At 35.5% G+C, this 17723-nt stretch overlaps 1 protein-coding gene and 1 long non-coding RNA gene across 4 annotated transcripts in view; one reads left to right on the forward strand and one right to left on the reverse strand.

Moving 5' to 3' along the window:
* The window catches only part of LOC135838325 (uncharacterized), a 345767-nt gene extending 328512 nt beyond the window's left edge, over positions 1–17255 (forward strand). For both annotated transcript variants that reach the window (XR_010557381.1, XR_010557386.1), the window contains exons 12-13: positions 174–292; positions 17029–17255. This is a non-coding gene — a long non-coding RNA (uncharacterized LOC135838325). The remainder of the gene's footprint in view (positions 1–173; positions 293–17028) is intronic.
* LOC135838100 (fibroblast growth factor receptor homolog 1-like) lies at positions 383–7829 on the reverse strand. Of its 2 annotated transcripts, XM_065353669.1 has the most exons (7): positions 3837–7829; positions 2638–2893; positions 2048–2325; positions 1742–1935; positions 1436–1576; positions 1199–1301; positions 383–614 (listed from the first exon to the last, which is right to left on the reverse strand). In XM_065353669.1, exons 1-7 carry the CDS (start codon positions 7395–7397, stop codon positions 519–521), a joined length of 4629 nt encoding a protein of 1542 aa, XP_065209741.1. In that variant the 5' UTR covers positions 7398–7829; the 3' UTR covers positions 383–518. The 2 variants fall into 2 exon arrangements, with proteins under 2 accessions (XP_065209741.1, XP_065209745.1); XM_065353673.1 differs by having other exon boundaries at positions 2638–3961.
* Positions 17256–17723: the final 468 nt, after the last annotated feature.

Here is a 17723-nt window from a genome sequence, read left to right on the forward strand (position 1 = left end):
TCTTGTATCTGATTGTGATGATTACCTATCTGGACTTTGATGTATTGCAATTTCGGGAGATTTGCAAGTGCCTAGTTAGTTTCGCACTCGGAGATTTTTACATTTATCTTTCCAATCTTTCCTGTTTTTATTTAGCAAATTCTAATGATTTGAAAATATCTTTTTGATTTCAGGATCATTGTCGGGTGATTTGAATACTTGAGCGGATATCAGAATAATCATAATCATCGAAATCTTACTGTCATACTTCTGTTTTATCAATGAGTGTTGAGCAAGATGCAGAATTTTTGTGGTAAGTCGAAGAGTAACTATGCAGTAGCAAAATTATAACGTAAGTACTTAGGTACATAATACATACATAATTGAATTTAATATGTCTTCCTTCAGCTCAATTGAAATTTTATTAAATTTACAAAATATTATTTACATTTGGTTGAATTAAATTTAGCCTAGGTTCGTTCACATAAAATATGCTCGAATGTTTGTGGGGGAAAAAATGCTGTCTGTTTTTCATGTTCTCAAGACGTGTCTGATAGTAAACTATTGGTTTCATTTGCCTTGTGGCTGGGTACCGAGCTAATGCTTGAACAATCCGAATCTGATTCTTCAATTACCTAAGGGCAAATTGAATTTTTTAACATTTTTCTTATTCGCTAGAGTTGTAAAGGGTAGAATTCGCACCTTCCGTGTAATCAGGTCACCTACATCTCGAACAAAACTATCAGCTAGGTATCCGCTGATTGCAAGAGTTTTTGCTTTTTGCCTGCTGGTTACTTTTTTAACTTTGCAATTTTTCTTTCTTTCAAAGTTGAAGTTTTATATAGAATATTAATTATTAAAAATGGATTTCCTTTCTTTTGTTGTCTGTTTCTTTGAAATCGAAATTAGAAATTTAGTACCTACAATTTGAAAAAATAATTATTATTTCTTCAGATTTTTTTTTCAATTTATACCTTTGTGAAAGTATGCAATTTGTAATTCTGAATTAAATAATTTGCAATTTATATTTACGTTTGCGTTTCTCCAAGAACTTGAAAGTGTAAATATGAACTATTCCTGGTAACATATTTGAGTGCAGAGTGTAAAATAACCCCCAGAAGTACAAAAAATCTCAACATTGTTTTTTTTTACCTGTAATAGCCTTATTACTCCGAAGGTGCAAATTTATCTTCTGAATGGCAAAACACTATTCACTTACTGCATCCATCTTTTTTAATATGGTTTGTAAATTATGAATGATTCTTGTAAAGTCTGGTCGATTTTCTGGCAAATGGTTCCAGCATTTCACCATTAGGCAGTACCTGTTACAGAAATTTATGCATTACAATATACCATATACATTAATTATGGGCATTCATTGGATTCTCCGCAAAAATGATACTCGTATGAAGCGTCGAAAGTTTTATCGACTGAATGAATAAGTCTAGGGACATACGTGTCCATTGAGCAATCTTCAGGTTTTTTCATACGGTATCCGGAGCGAATCTCTTTCAGTAGTTGTTTAGCATCGTCGTACGTAGCGTAAGGAACTTCGCCAAAAGTCACAATCTCCCAAAGTAATATACCATACGACCACCTGCATGTAGGTATTAATAAATGTACATACATTCAAGGTACCTACCTACATATAAAAATAGAAGCTAAATTGTTGAAAAGCTTTATAGGTACACGTCGCTTCTTCTACCTAGGTACACACATTACCTATATGCATGCAATTTCTCATGTTCATTGCTACACTTACACATCGGATTGTGGGGAATGACGTCGGTGCGTTATGGTTTCAGGTGCCATCCATTTTACTGGAAATCTGCCTTTGGTCTTTTGTTTATAGTAGTCGGAATTTCGAATATCTTTGGCTAATCCAAAATCAGCTATTTTCAGCACATAATCGTCAAATATCAGGATATTTCGAGCAGCGAGGTCTCGATGAATTAACTGAGAAATTGAAAAATAATAATCATTAAAGCTTGTATCTTCTGAATAATTACTACTTTAGTGGAACTCGGCTGTTCGCCTGTTCCACTGTCAACTCCATGAAAAGACTTACTCTTAAAGAAACCATGTATTCCATGCCTCTGGCTATTTGAAGAGCAAATGTGAGCTGAACTTTTTCAGACAAGTCATTTTCGCTGGCTTCTGAAGGTTGGTGGTGATTTCTGAGGAAATCGAGTAAATTTCCATGAGGAGAGTATTCGATGATGACGAGCAATGGCCCATTTTGTGTACAACATCCGAGTAGACTAAGTACGTTGTCATGTCTGCCAATTAGTTTCAACAGTTCCATTTCGGTTACTAAGTTAACCATGTCTGTGTCCTTGTGGGTGGCTGTGAAATGAATGTATATAAATTGATTCATTACTTATGTAAGGTACCTTATCTCACAATTTTTTAAATGAATTTTTCACTTTGTCAAGTGACTGGATCACTTAAATTAACTTACTTAAAGTAACTTTTGATAACTTTTTTAAAAATGATTTTGCTGAATCTTCTCAAAAATTCTGAATGTTAATCTTTGTGATTTTTTTTTCTTTTTTTTTTTTGGTGTTTCGAGTCATTACATTACAGTAACGTTTTTGTGCATGGAAAGAAAATGCGTCCCCTACAAAAAACAAGTTTCTTAAATATATCTAGACCTACTTTTCAACATTTTTACTGCTGCTGTTGTGACAATGTGTTGCTGTAAGAGGCCTGAAACATTTCCTTTGACAACTCTTCCAAACTCTCCTTCTCCTAGAAATTCCCCTAGAACAATGTTTTCTCGAGGAATTTCCCACTTTTCATCCAGCGGTAATTCATATTCGGCCCTTGGTGCTTCATATTCAGTCCTCGGTGACATTTCATTTGCGTCCAATGTTGGATAAGATTCGTATACGATGGAGACGTTTGGCAATTTCTAGAGTTAGTCCAAAATGATGTAAGTTATGTAAAAATAGAGATACCTACATGTTAGGACAAAATTCACAAATTTTGCTAAAAATCTACCAATTGCGCGTGTTTGATAGCTGTGTTATTTATTTATTTATTTATTTTACAATTTAGGTCTCTCCAACAGCGTAGGCCAATTACAGATGAAATAATCATACCAGGGTATCTTTCAAACTACAGATACTCTCTGATTTGAACATAATCAAGCTAGATCAAGGTACAATCTGGTGTGTCTACATGATCATCCGACTCAAAAACAATAGGTAACGGTTTGACCTTTTTGAATTCTCCAGCAAAATTTCAACTTGATCCAAAAATACCGAATTGATCTGGTTGGGCCAAAAATGAACTGCCAACACCGATATCATTGGTGGGTGCTCACTGCTTACTGGGCCCTTCTTGAAATTCCATGGGGTTCAATTTCAAAAATGAATTTTGGACCAAATTGCAAATTTCAAAAAATTGAAAAAATCAAATCTTTTTGGCAGATGTAGGTATCATGGTAAGAAAGTGGAGACTCCTCTGTTTTGTTTGTGAATTGGCTTAATTAGTTTCATTTCACCTTCCCAATGCGTACTAACCAAAGTTGTAGGTGGTAAGATTCATTTTTGGACTTTCCATAGTGCAATTTCAAGTTTCTGGAGAAAATTGAAAATCGATGGAAACTCCAGAATGGCCCAAAACCATAGTAGCTATTGATGTCAGATGTCTGTGGAAGTATTTGTCAAAAAAACAAAAATGAGCACCCAAAATTGATGTTAATGATGGCTAAAGGACATGCTCTTTTAATGTTTCTTGATTTTGTTCAAATTGGAGACTATACCAGTTTAAAAGGTTCCCTTGTAGACAGTAAGCATGGCAAGTAGTAAGTAAGGTCTTTAAAGGATTGGGTGAAGTTGGTAAGTACTTACAAGCATTCGTGATAAATTTTCGTCCAATTCCAATTGGTTTTCAATGACTACTCGTTTAACCAATTGTGATAAAGCTATCCTTTCCATTCCCATTACATTTATCTGCTGTTGCATTTTTCTTGACCTTGCAGCAGATTTTCTCCAATACATGACTGATATTGTAATCATGAATACAGTGAGCATCACTAACCCCAGTATGAACAAATAGATGTTTTCCAACAACCATTTGGCTATAATTGATGTAGTTTGTTGTTTAGTAATTTTTCCTTGTAAAAGATCACCTACTGAATCTGGGTAAAGCAAAAACTTTGGGTATTTTTTGGGAACATCGAAATCATTCATGGTTATTCCTTTCAAAGGGACTATTTTGAAACCATAATCCATACGTTTGGGTTTTTTTTCATCCAGAAAATACCAATTATGATCATTCATGTTTGGTATGGAACAAACCAATGAAACGTTGGATATTTCACATTTGTTGTAGTATGTCTTCACTTGCTCTTCATCATGGATGTAGAATAAGATTTCCTGCTGTTTCACGATGTTCTTTTGAATGGATATATCAAATATTATTGATGTATTCTGTCCACCATTTGGAACACCCCTTGGTACTTTATGAATGTTTTCATCTGGTCCTAAGTTTTCATCGTACTCATAAATGTTTTCAGATGTTCGGTTATGCCCATCAAACTTCATCATGATATGAGTTTTGATGGGTAATTTAGATGGACCTGTTAAGCATTTTAGTTGCTTTGAATTATTGTCAAATACTACACATTCCAAGTCACCTATGTAAACTTCAATTATATTACCAGCATTCAGATGTTCGCCATTAATTGTCAACTCAGTCCCACCACTTGTTGATCCACTTGTTGGAGAGATGTCATTGATTTTAGGATCAACAAATTGAAAGGTAGTTTTTGATGTCAAAAGTAAGTCTTCTGCAATAAGCCTAATTGGTCCACTACAATTGTGAAACGTTGAATGACATGGATCCATAATGCATAATAATGGTTCTTTTGCTATATTAGTTGATTGTGAATGTACGTTGCAAGCGATGTCACCTACTGTAATATTCCCTGACAAAGGGAATACACGACCCAAGTTTTTGGTATAGATTGGTATTCTAGTTCCACCTTCCCATGGTCCTAGTTGTGGTGTAAAGAAAGAGATTGTTGGATCTTGACATAGTTTCATTTTAGCATTCTTATCCCGCACCTCATGGTTAATGCTATCATATTCGCATTGTTTAGTTTGTGAATCCCATTTGCAATATTGCAGACTCACACATGTTTTACACTGATTTCCCACGTATGGGCATTTATATAGGATTACTTGTAAATTTTTGGGGTTATCAAGATGTTTTGATCCATTCCATACCCATACAATTGACAATTGGACCATTGCATATGCTCTTTGGTCAGCATATCTATGTATCACATTTTTACATTCAATTTCTCCTTCTGAATAATCTAAATTGCGTGAAATATGTTTTGAAGTGAATGAAGTCTCATATTGTATGGTTGTGTTTCCATTGACGAGAAGCATACACTTGAATGTCTGATTTATTGAATCCGTTGGGATTCTATACGCTAATATGATGCTTGTTGCTGTTTCTGATTCAGCAGTGTCAGCGTTGATGAAAATTACTGGTTCATTATTGGTGGCCAGTGAGAACTGGGGACAGAAAAACGCATCTCTTATAACTGTGGTGTAATAGACTTCCTCATTCCGAATTTTAGATGGGATGTAATCAGATATAGCACCTGTCACTATGTCATTACTGCTCCAGATGGTTTCATCCATACACCTATCATTATGCAAGTGCCATTTACACGGATAATGTGAAGTTGCACATGCTGAACACGTTTTATATTTTTTACATATCATGGTGAGATTATCAAAAGGATGTGATTTTATAAAACTGGCAGTCTCATTCCATTCGGCTGAGAGTAAAAACTTGTTCTTTGAAATTAAAGTTGTGTTCATCTGTTTATAAATATAATAGGACATCCAACTGATGATGTTTTGTTCATCAGTACATTCTGATTTCAAACAACATGTATTTTTGGAAAAACACCATCCACAATGAGGATCTTGTGGGCGCAGACATTCATATAATGTGCGGTATCCGTCACAATTGTACGTTTTGACTTTTGCAAGTTTATTTTTGGTCATTACAAACAAGAAATTTTTTGTGGAATCAAGCAGCAGATCAGAATTTATGGGAGATCCCTCATCAAGTGTGATATCTGAATAGTAATTTGCCGTGCCAGCATTGGGTGAATGAATTCCTTCAATTGATACTTTCATCAGATTCCCAGTTTGTGTACCAAGGAACAGAACTATGTGGTTGTTAACAGCAGTGATTACCATAGCTGTTACATAGGGGCTACCCTCATGGAAAAGTATATAATCTTTGTTTAGTATTTGGGTTTTTTGAGAAGTGAAATGTATGTTATTCATATCATATTTACATACTGCAAAACCCGCGTATCGGTTTTTTACGTCTAGCTCAAAAAGCACGAACATGAATGTTTTCTCATCTTCAAGTGAATCTGTTTCTGATTCAGGGTTTGATTGGTTTATGTACTCATAGATATAAGCATGCTGGATTGTCTTGAGTTGAACATCTGAATGCTCCTTGCCGGGATTGCAAGTGATAAAAACACCATTATATGAATCTTTTTCCTGATTATGATTTACCTTGCTTAGACATCCTGCCCCCAGGAACAGTGAAGCAGTTGTATTGGTTTTAATAGATGGGATTGAGATAACTCCTGTGGTGAGAAAGTAGCTACTGTTTTGAAAACTGAAACCCATAATAAATCGGGGACGCTCAATGGTTATGGAATGATTCTTCGAATAAAAAATATAATTTGTTCTTAAAACGGACAAAAATTGTGTTTGTTCTAGATTTCTGATCTCTATTTGCGGGGTACGTGTACTGAACCAATCTTGGTCATGTCGATAAGTGTGGTAATCGACATAACCAAGGTACAGTGCAGGCAATGGTGCTGATGAGTTGTGTAGTAAACAAGGCGCTGTGAAGGCTACACTCGGGTCATCATGACCTCTTTGTATAATTTGTACATGCTCAGTTGCAAAGATTTTTGATATATTGCTGAAATCATGTGCGTTACACTTATAACGGTAAAAAGTATTACACGATATCAATTGTTGGTTCTGATAATCCATTACTAATATTTTGTCATCTGTCTCAGAACTATAATATGTTCCATACAATCTGCGCAAACAATTGTCAGTTGCACAATTTGAAGAATCATGTAGTTTCTGTCTGGTATATTCAACTTGCAATTTCAAGTCTGATGATAATTGATGAAGATATCCTGATTCAGCTATATATATCCATCTGCCATACTTATCTACTGCCAAGCGGTGAAATGAACGATCCTCTTCGACAGCATACATTGTCACGATATCTTCCGTGGTATTCGCATGCGAGTGGTTCGTGCTTATGTCCAATATTAATGTGCAAGTAAAAACAGTGAGAAACAGTTTGCTAGTAATCATAACGATCATATTTCTTCGATGTTTCATTTACTTCTCCATTGTTTTCCTCTCAAGTTATGGAAATGTTGTATTAGGTAATAATATCTGAAAACAGAGAAAATAGGTAGGTACCTCCCAAAAAAAACTTCAAAAAAGAATTACACCCCACCCTCTCCCCGATTCCTAATGAACTTACTCCATAACCATAAGCAAGAGGTAAAAATGTCAGTTATGATATCATGGTGAAATCGGCCTTTGAGAAAAAATACCTACCACTTCACCAACTTCACCAGATGGTATGAGACAAACTATGAAACAGCTAATGAGCCAAAAATTTGGGGCTGACAAATCTTCCAGACTCCAGGGACAGGTTAAATTATTAAACTTATTTGAGGGATCTGTCCGCCTTCTCAGGGGCGGATTCCATCATGATATCATAACATTTTCTTACTGAAATTGTTACCTCTTGCTTATGGTTATGGAGTAAGTTCATTAGGAATTGGGGAGAGGGCGGTGTGTAATTCTTTTTTGAAGAGTTATTTTTTAGGAGGATATCAGTACTTTTTTTTTCTATGTTATGATGAAGTGTTTAATCCAATGAATGAAAATAGCATTGGAGGCAGGAGCATTCTGAGAGTTGAAAGATTAGGTACCTACCAGACATTTTTCATTCAACTGACTGGAGTGAAACTAGTGGGTTTTCAAGGAAGGTGGGGGGGGGGCAAAAGGTTGATCTAAAATTTGGTGATTGGTAAAAGAAAAAAATACCAATTTTGTTAGATAAAATAATGAATACGAATTAATAAAAAATTTATTATTTTCCTTCTTGATTTTTTGGAAGTTTCAAAATGGAATTTTTCAGTTTAGGAAAGGGATGAAAAAAATAGCGGAGTGAAGCGAGTGCAAAAACGTTCAAAAATTCAAGAGGTGAATAACATGTGTAATTTTCAGAAATTTGTTCATTTTTTTGGCTTCAAAATTTTAGATTTTAAATGTCTACTTTTTAAAAATTTAAATTTTTAAAATGAAAACCAAACAAACTTGAACAAAGCGAGGGCAAAACTTTATTTTCAGATGTGAAAATTTTCAGGTGAAAAGTGTATCTTGCTTGTTTTAAATAAATTTGAGTAATGGAATTTTTTCAATATTCATTTTGAAAAAAAAAACACAAGAGGCCCAAGCCAAGCTGGGGCAAAAGAAAATCATAACTGTGTACCTATTTCAAGAAGTGAAAAAATGTTTTTCATTTTTTATGATGAGTCATATTTTTTTGACTTCACAATTTATTTTTAGAAATAATTGAACATGGTAAATAAAAATCGACAATGGCAAAAATATACCTACTCGAAAATGTAAAAATATGTTATTCTTCAATGATATGGGCGTTGTTTTATGGGGAAAAAATCATCTAAACGATTTTAATAATATTAAGCACCTTCAGTCGACACGGCGTATTGAATTTAGGGTTTGAAGCGAATTTAAGCATACCAACTTCATTTGGTGAAATTTCGTGGGAATTTCAACTTTGAAATAAGGCTACTGGAGGCTCCAGAACTGCTTAAAATGGGTTGAAATCGTTTCCAATAGACTCGGTGGGTCAAAAACAGAGTACTTAGGTAGGTATGTACATACTAGAATTCAGTTTTCTGTGTTGATTTCTTGGAATTTTATTCCTTATTTTTTCAAGTGGCCACTTTTGGTTACTTTTGAACTTTTTCAGTTTCAAAGTTTGCCGCATCCGAGCAAAAAGTTCGCAATTACATTTGGGCACTTTACCTTACACTCTACTTCGTACTTTTTCCACAGCAGTGCTCCGTTTTATTGTCGTAAAACGTAAACCAACGATTTTTCTGTCCTCTTAGTCTTATCTACGCTAAATAGGTACATTGGCAAATATATTTTTACAGCTAGTTGTGAATTACTTACCATTTGGCTATCCTCCTTGTGATGAATATAATACGCTTAGCCCGCGGATGAATACTTGCAATGCGAGTTCTTGGTATTTTTGACCTCTGAAGCAACGCACAGTAAATCGAGATTTGTTGCGAAAGTAATTTAAAAAATCGATTATTTAAATGTTTCGAGACACTCATGACATTGTTGAGAACATAATGAAAAACATAATACGAGCTAAAATCAGCAATTAATCTATGTACCTATCTGATTGTGAGTCTATCGTACAATGTACGTGACTGTGATGGGTTGGTACATATGTATTTGTGATTTCCGCTGAGGAAACCGCTTTTTTTCGGACGCATTTTGAACATTTTACGTACATAAAGTAAGATAATAGGTAGTCAAAACAGCTTCCAGTATCTATCTGCGCACAAGTTCTGATTAATTTGGAATTTGGATGTCGATAAGCTTTGAAGCGTTATCACATGAACAGGAGTTATCATTTTCGATTTTAGCACATCCGTAAAAAATGGTTGGAAAACATGATCACGAATCGAGATGACTTTTCAATTCATACCTCGTCGCGTTTACTTTCTCTGAAACCCAGCATGTTTTAAAAATTTTAATCAGAATGTGTTCTGATTTTAGGGAAATTACTTTGGGATATACGTAACCTGTTGAGAATAACAGTTATCTATCCATAATAATTATTCTCCTAATGAAAGGGTCTCATTTAGCATCTTTTATACTCGAAAATGATCAAAATTGGAAAAATTGTACTTTGTCAAAATTGAGCTTTTCGGTCGAATGAAAGCCAAATAGCCTGTACGACTAGTCGATTATTACTAATTAGGCATCGCTGATCACGTCAAACTTGTTTATTTTAATCGATCGAGCTTTTTTCTACCTGAAAGCTCAACATTTTTGAAAAAAGCTTCATTTTGGAGGAAACTGAGCTTTTTGCAAGAACCAACACCGCACACGAATTCTCCGACCCCAAAAACCCCCTTATTCGTATGGTTTGTATAGCCTAAAAAGCTCTCTAAAGATCGCAAAATTAATTCGAAAGTTCAAGTATTAGGAGTATCGAACCTTCTAATATCCCACATTCTCCTAATGAAATTGATATCTTTTAGCATCTTTTACGAGTATACTCGAAAATGATCAAAATTGGAAAAATTGTACTTTGTCAAAATTGAGCTTTTCGGTCGAATGAAAGCCAAATAGCGTGTACGAATATTCGATTATCACTAATGAAGCATCGCTGATCACGTCAAGCTCGTTAGTTTCAGTCGATCGAGCTTTTTTCTACTCGAAAGTTCAACTTTGATGTAAAAAAGCTTCATTTCAGAGGAAACTTTGAGCTTTTTGGAGGAACCAACACCGGAAACGAATTCTCCGACCCCAAAAACCCCCTTATTCGTTACGTTCGTACAGCCTAAACAGCTCTCTAAAGCTCGCAAAATTGATTCAAAAGTTCAAGTATTAGGAGTATCGAACCTCCTGATACTCCATATTCTCCTAATGAAATTGGTCTCATTTAGCATCTTTTATACTCGAAAATGATCAAAATTGGAAAAATTGTGCTTTTACAAAGTTGAGCTTTTCAGCCGAATGAAAGCTAAATAGCCCGTACGAATATTCGATTATTACTAATTCAGCATCGCTGATCACGTCAAGCTCGTCAGTTTCGATCAATAGAGCTTTCTTGTACCTAAAAGTTCAACTTTTATGAAAAAAGCTTCATTTCAGAGCGAACTTTGAGCTTTTTGCAAGAACCAACACCGGAAACGATTTCACCGACCCCAAAAACCCCCCTATTCGTGCGGTTCGTACAGACTGAAAAGCTCTCTAAAGCTCGCAAAATTGATTCAAAAGTTCATATATTGGGAGTATCAAACCTCCTAATATCCCATATTCTCCTAATGAAATTGGTCTCTTTTAGCATCTTTTATACTCGATAATGAACAAAATTGGAAAAATTGCGCTTTTTCAAAATTGAGCTTTTCAGCCAAATTAAAGCGAAATAGACTTTACTAATAGTCGATTATCACTAATTCAGCATCGCTGATCACGTCAAGCTGGTTAGTTTCCGTCCATCGAGCTTTCTTCCACCCAAAAGTTCAACTTTAATGAAAAAAAGCTTCATTTCGGAGGAAACTTTGAGCTTTTTGCAAGAACCAAGGCCGGAAACGAAATCGCCGTACCCAAAAACCCCCTCATTCGTGCAGTTCGTACAGACTAAAAAGCTCTCTAAAGCTCGCAAGATTGAGTTGAAAGTTCAAGTATTAGGAGTATCGAACCTTCTAATATCCCATATTCTCCTAATGAAATTGGTCTCTTTTAACATCTTTTTTACTCAAAAATGATCAAAATTTGAAAAAGTCCGCTTTTTCAAACTTGAGCTTTTCAGCCAAATTAAAGCGAAATGAACTGTACGAATAGTCGATTACCACTAATTATGCATCGCTGATCACGTCAAGCTCGTTCATTTTACGCGTCGAAGCTTTTATCTACCTGAAAGCTCAACTTTTTTGAAAAAAAGCTCCATTTCGGAAGAAACTTTGAGCTTTTTGCAAGAACCAACACCGGAAACGAATTCACCGACCCCCAAAATCCCCCTATTCGTGCGGTTCGTACAGACTGAAAAGCTCCCTAAAGCTCGCAAAATTGATTCGAAAGTTCAAGTATTAGGAGTATCGAACCACCTAATATCCCATATTCTCCTAATGAAATTGGTCTCTTTTAACATCGTTTGTACTCTAAAATGACTAGAATTTGAAAAATTGTGCTTTTTCAAATTTGAGCTTTTCTGCCAAAATAAAGTCAATTGGACTGTACGAATAGTCGATTATCACTAATTCTGCATCGCTGATCACGTCAAGCTAGTTTATTTTACGCGTCGAAGCTTTTTTCCACCTGAAAGTTCAGCTTTTATGAAAAAATGCTTCATTTCAGAGGAAACTTTGAGCTTTTTGGAGGAACTAACACCGGAAACGAATTCTCCGACCCCAAAAACCCCCCTATTCGTCCACTTCGTACAGACTAAAAAGCTCTCTAAAGCTCGCAAAATTGATTCGAAAGTTCAAGTATTAGGAGTATCGAACCTCCTAATACTCTATATTCTCCTAATGAAATTGGTCTCATTTAGCATCTGAATCGGTCAGTGCAGAAAGGGCATAAGTCCATTTTTGCGTTTTTCAGGAATAACAAAAAACTGATTCATTCAAAAATCAAAAAATTTCAGTAAACATGCTTAAGGTCATTGAAAGAGGACCCCAAGACACAACTTTTAGCGCAGTTTCCAAAAAAAAATATTCACGTGCGCCAGTGCTGTTGCTGCCTAAACAAATGGGACTTAGACCCTTTCTGCACTGAATTGACAAAATTTCTTTCGAAATTTCTCGGGCACGAATGGGGCTTGATTCTACATCTAAGTACATCATTTAGACTGCTATCCCGTTTAAATTGACCAAAAACCCCTTGAGTTCTAAGACTTTTTGTCGAAGTTGTTAATTTTTTCATCATTTTTCAGTTCAGAGATTAACTTAAATTTCAAAAAATGGTCTTCTCAAAAATGTTAGTTATTTTTCAAGGAATTAAAAAAATTTTACAAAAAAGTCATAAATGCGGATCCGCCCTTTTTCTGCGCCCAAATACCACTTTCCCGGCAGTTTTGCGGAAATCTGACATCACCAGTCGATCCGCCATACTTTGAAACCCCCATTTCCGCAAAAAAAATTTTTTTCAAAAATGTGACTTGTTACCTTTCTGCACTGACCGATTCATCTTTTATTCTCGAAAATGATCAAAATTGGAAAAATTGTGCTTTTTCAAAGTTGAGCTTTTCAGCCGAATGAAAGCCAAATAGCCCATACGAATAGTCGATCATCACTAATTCAGCATCGCTGATCACGTCAAGCACGTTTATTTTACGTGTCGAAGCTTTTATCTACCTGAAAGCTCGACTTTTATGAAAAAAAGCTTCATTTTGGAGGAAACTTTGAGCTTTTCGCAAGAACCAAGGCCGGAAACGAAATCGCCGACCCCTAAAACCCCCTTATTCGTAACGTTCGTACAGACTGAAAAACTCTCTAAAGCTTGCAAAATTGATTCGAAAGTTCAAGTATTAGGAGTATCGAACCTCCTAATATCCCATATTCTCCTAATGAAAATGGTCTCTTTTAGCACCATTTATACTCTAAAATGAATAAAATTTGAAAAATTGTGGTTTTTCAAAATGGAGCTTTTCTGCCAAATTATAACCAAATAAACTGTACGAATAGTCTATTATTACTAATTCAACATCGCTGATCACGTCAAGCTCGTTAGTTTCAGTCGATCGAGCTTTTTTCTACCTGAAAGCTCAGCATTTATGAAAAAAAATCTTCATTACGGAGGAAACTTTGAGCTTTTGTCAAGAACCAACGCCGGAAACGAATTCTCCGTACCCAAAAACCCACTCAGTCGTGCGGTTCGTACAGCCTAAAAAGCTCTCTAAAGCTCGCAAAATTGATTCGAAAGTTCAAGTATTAGGAGTATCGAACCACCTGATACTCTATATTCTCCCAATGAAATTGGTCTCATTTAGCATCTTTTAGGACATTCAAAAATGATCAAAATTTGAAAAAATGTGCATTTTCAAAATTGAGCTTTTCTGCCATATGAAAGACAAATAGCGTGTACGAATAGTCGATTATCACGAATTATGCATCGCTGATCACGTCAAGCTCGTTTATTTTAGTCGATCGAGCTTTTTTCTACTTGAAAGCTCAACTTTTATGAAAAAAAGCTTCATTTAGGAGGAGACTTTGAGCTTTTTGCAAGAACCAACACCAGAAACAAACTCACCGAACCCAAAAACCTTCACATTCGTACAGTTCGTACAGCTTAAAAAGCTCTCTACAACTTGCAAAATTGATTCAAAAGTTCATATATTATGAGTATCAATCCTCCATATATCCGTGGGGGTTTTTCCAGACGGGGAATTAATTTCCGGAGCCAGACCCGACGACGCTCCATTCTTCTCAAAATGACCAATTTCTTGTGAGCCCCTAAAATAGGTCATTTCTAGCAGTAAATTTGATTTTCAAAACTGAAATGCTTCTTTGTATCATTAGAGTAATTTTTTTATTTTTCCGGTGGCTTTAACGACGGCTGATTGAAAATTAATTGTATGAGTCTGTTTTTTTGTATTAATTCATTCAATTCAACTCCTATTAGTCCAGGAGCCCATCTGAAAAAAATGTACGAGGGGGGTTGAAATTTGGGACCCGGCCCAAAATTTACTATATGTATCCCTCTTTTCAGAAATGTCACTCTGGCAATTCACAGCTGGGGCTTTTAAGCACAGCGAAAGCTCAAAGTTCACAATTTTTATGAACTTTCAACTTGGAAAGTTTTATGGTTAAAACCGGTGGATTCTTATGGGATTTTTCACGCTGAATCTGAATATGCCGGTCTGTCGGCCCCTAAGTGCCCCCAAAGGGGTGCCAGAGTGGGTTAAAGGGGTAAAAATCGCAAAAATTTCTGTATTTTTTCAATAAATTTTCATAAAAATCGTCTAGGTAACAAAAAGTTCTGAATTCTTGAAGCATTTTTCGCGCTGAATCCAAATATGCCCGGCTGCTAGCCCCCAAGTGCCCCAAAAAGGGTGTCAGCCTACTTTGAAGGGGTGAAAAATGCAAAATATTTAGGTTTTTCACATCTTATTTGCATAAACGTAGCATTATTCCATAATTGTTTTATTCCAAGGCGGTTTGCAAGTATTCTGAAATCAAATGTGTCACTACCTACCTCTAAATGCTGCCCAACTGCCTTAATATGTTGAAGAGGAAAAAATATCATTGTTCTAGAGACACTGAGAATGTTTATGATGTTCCTACAATTACATATTATTTTGAAAAATTTTGACAAACAGTAAGGTACAAGTATATGTATTGATTTTTTTACAAGAGAAATACGACAACTTTAGATATAGATACTTCTTGACAAAAAAAAATTACTCAAAATCTGAATCATCACTTTGAAGATTCTTCATCAGCCAATTCTTCGCATTTATCTGTCTGTTCTTCGTTTTCGGCACTGGTTGCCTCATTTGTTACTTCCAGCAAAGAGGGTATCATCTCACTTTCATACCAGTGAGGTACGTATTTACCTTCGTGTAAAATCCAGCCACTGCTACTTGGTGAGATGGCTGTATTCCCCTCTGGCTGAAGCCAGATACTGCAGATGTAGTGGCACCTCATGATGTGTTGTTGTACTCGCGAACATGGTGGAAGGCAGCTCAAAGAATAATTCAGTTTCTCAAACATTTTTTTTCCCCAGTTTTTTTGGAGCAGAAACGCTGTTTAAAGATGATATACCTGCATTTGTCCACGTTTTTGCAATTTTTGACGCCGTACATCAATGCTACAAATTCTTCAATATCTTCTTTAATTGTCTCAACGTTGTTGAAACTTCAAAATTTTTGAAAGCTCTTTTGAAATCTTGGGTTTTTTTCCAGAAGTTTGAATGGTTGTACTTCGGCTTTATGATAGAATGTGGGTGTATTGCATATAATCGCAGCCAGTGAAACAATGAAATGCTGGTAGCGCTTGGCAGAGATCAGTCTCTACCCAAAGTATTCGCCAATTCGGTACAATTTATGAGACAATGAGTTTGGTTAAAATGCTTTCCTACTTTTAGCAACACCGTAATATTCGATAATTTGAAGATGTTTCCTAAAATGATTATTAAAACATATGTATCCTGACTCTGGATCACAACATTTCCTCTTGAATGAAGTAAATGCAAAACGATGTGAGAGCCTGCTTCTTCGTGAAAATCAGTACTCAAAACATTCGATACATGACTTTTTAAAATACCATCGGCGTCCTTGGAAAATGATATACAATCAGCATCATTGCGAGTGACATTAGTGGAAGCTCGAAACAACGTCAATTCCCCAGAATAATCGCATTGGCAATAGGTATTCGCCTTCACCCTGTTAGGGTACCACAAAAAATGCTATTTCCAATGTCCTGTAAAGGACAAGGAACCACGATGACGAGTTCTGAGAAATCGAACGTCAACCAATAATTTACCAAAAACTGGACTAAAGATTCTTTAAAATTATCATTTCTCATAGCAGCAAGAAAATCGGTGGGGCGATACTGATCACCTCCTTTGATAGTATATGGAATGCTATTTTCAAAAATGTGCTTGCAAACCACTTTCGAATAAAATAATTATGGAATAATGCTACGTTTATGCAAATAAGATGTGAAAAGCCTAAATATTTTGCATTTTTCACCCCTTCAAAGTAGGCTGGCACCCTTTTTGGGGCACTTGGGGGCTAGCAGCCGGGCATATTTGGATTCAGCGCGAAAAATGCTTCAAGAATTCAGCACTTTTTGTTACCTAGACGATTTTTATGAAAATTTATTGAAAAAATACAGAAATTTTTGCGATTTTTACCCCTTTAACCCACTCTGGCACCCCTTTGGGGGCACTTAGGGGCCGACAGACCGGCATATTCAGATTCAGCGTGAAAAATCCCATAAGAATCCACCGGTTTTAACCATAAAACTTTCCAAGTTGAAAGTTCATAAAAATTGTGAACTTTGAGCTTTCGCTGTGCTTAAAAGCCCCAGCTGTGAATTGCCAGAGTGACATTTCTGAAAAGAGGGATACATATAGTAACTTTTGGGCCGGGTCCCAAATTTCAACCCCCCTCGTACATTTTTTTCAGATGGGCTCCCTGACTATATTGAAATAATTGTTTTGTGTTGTTTTGTTGCAGATTTCATTGTGCATTCATTCATTGTGAAGATGGAAGATTTCATTTGTGTCAAAGATATTAGCACTCACCTAATACCTACCACCTGCAGCCTAGAAGATTCTGTGACTGTAAATGATTACATTTGAGATGTCTTTCCCTAGTACCAATGGATTGTAGTCTATAAGTTTTAGTACACTATAAAAATTAATTATTGGAAACCATCAATAAATATTTATGTATTTCTTGTATTTGTCATTTTACTTATTACATAATTATTGCATGGGACACAAGCCACTATAAAAGAAGCATCAATCATCTTTAAAACTGCTTCAATACATAATAATCACATCAATTAATTTATGATCCACAAACTTGAATTAGCATTAACATTGATTAAAATATGCTGATAATATCTAAATTGTGATCAGCGTCCTCAAAGCGGAATAAATATGCTGATTTATTTTTAAAAATCTACCTCAAAAATGAAGAAAAATAATAATTTTTAGGCACAATCACATTTTAATAGAAAACATATGCCAGCTGGTGAGCCATGTAGACTGTATTGTCATTAGCTTTTAAACATGATGCAGAATCAACAAAAACTAAAGATAGGTATTGGAAAGTAACAACTCTCTCCTTATTTTAGCTTGAAAAATAAGGAGAGAGTTTTTGTTTTCCAATATTATTGGACCCCTTAGTTTTGGTTCATCCTTTAC

This window comes from Planococcus citri, chromosome 1 (genome assembly GCF_950023065.1).
Source record: "Planococcus citri chromosome 1, ihPlaCitr1.1, whole genome shotgun sequence".
In the NCBI taxonomy this organism is placed as follows: Eukaryota; Metazoa; Arthropoda; class Insecta; order Hemiptera; family Pseudococcidae; genus Planococcus; species Planococcus citri.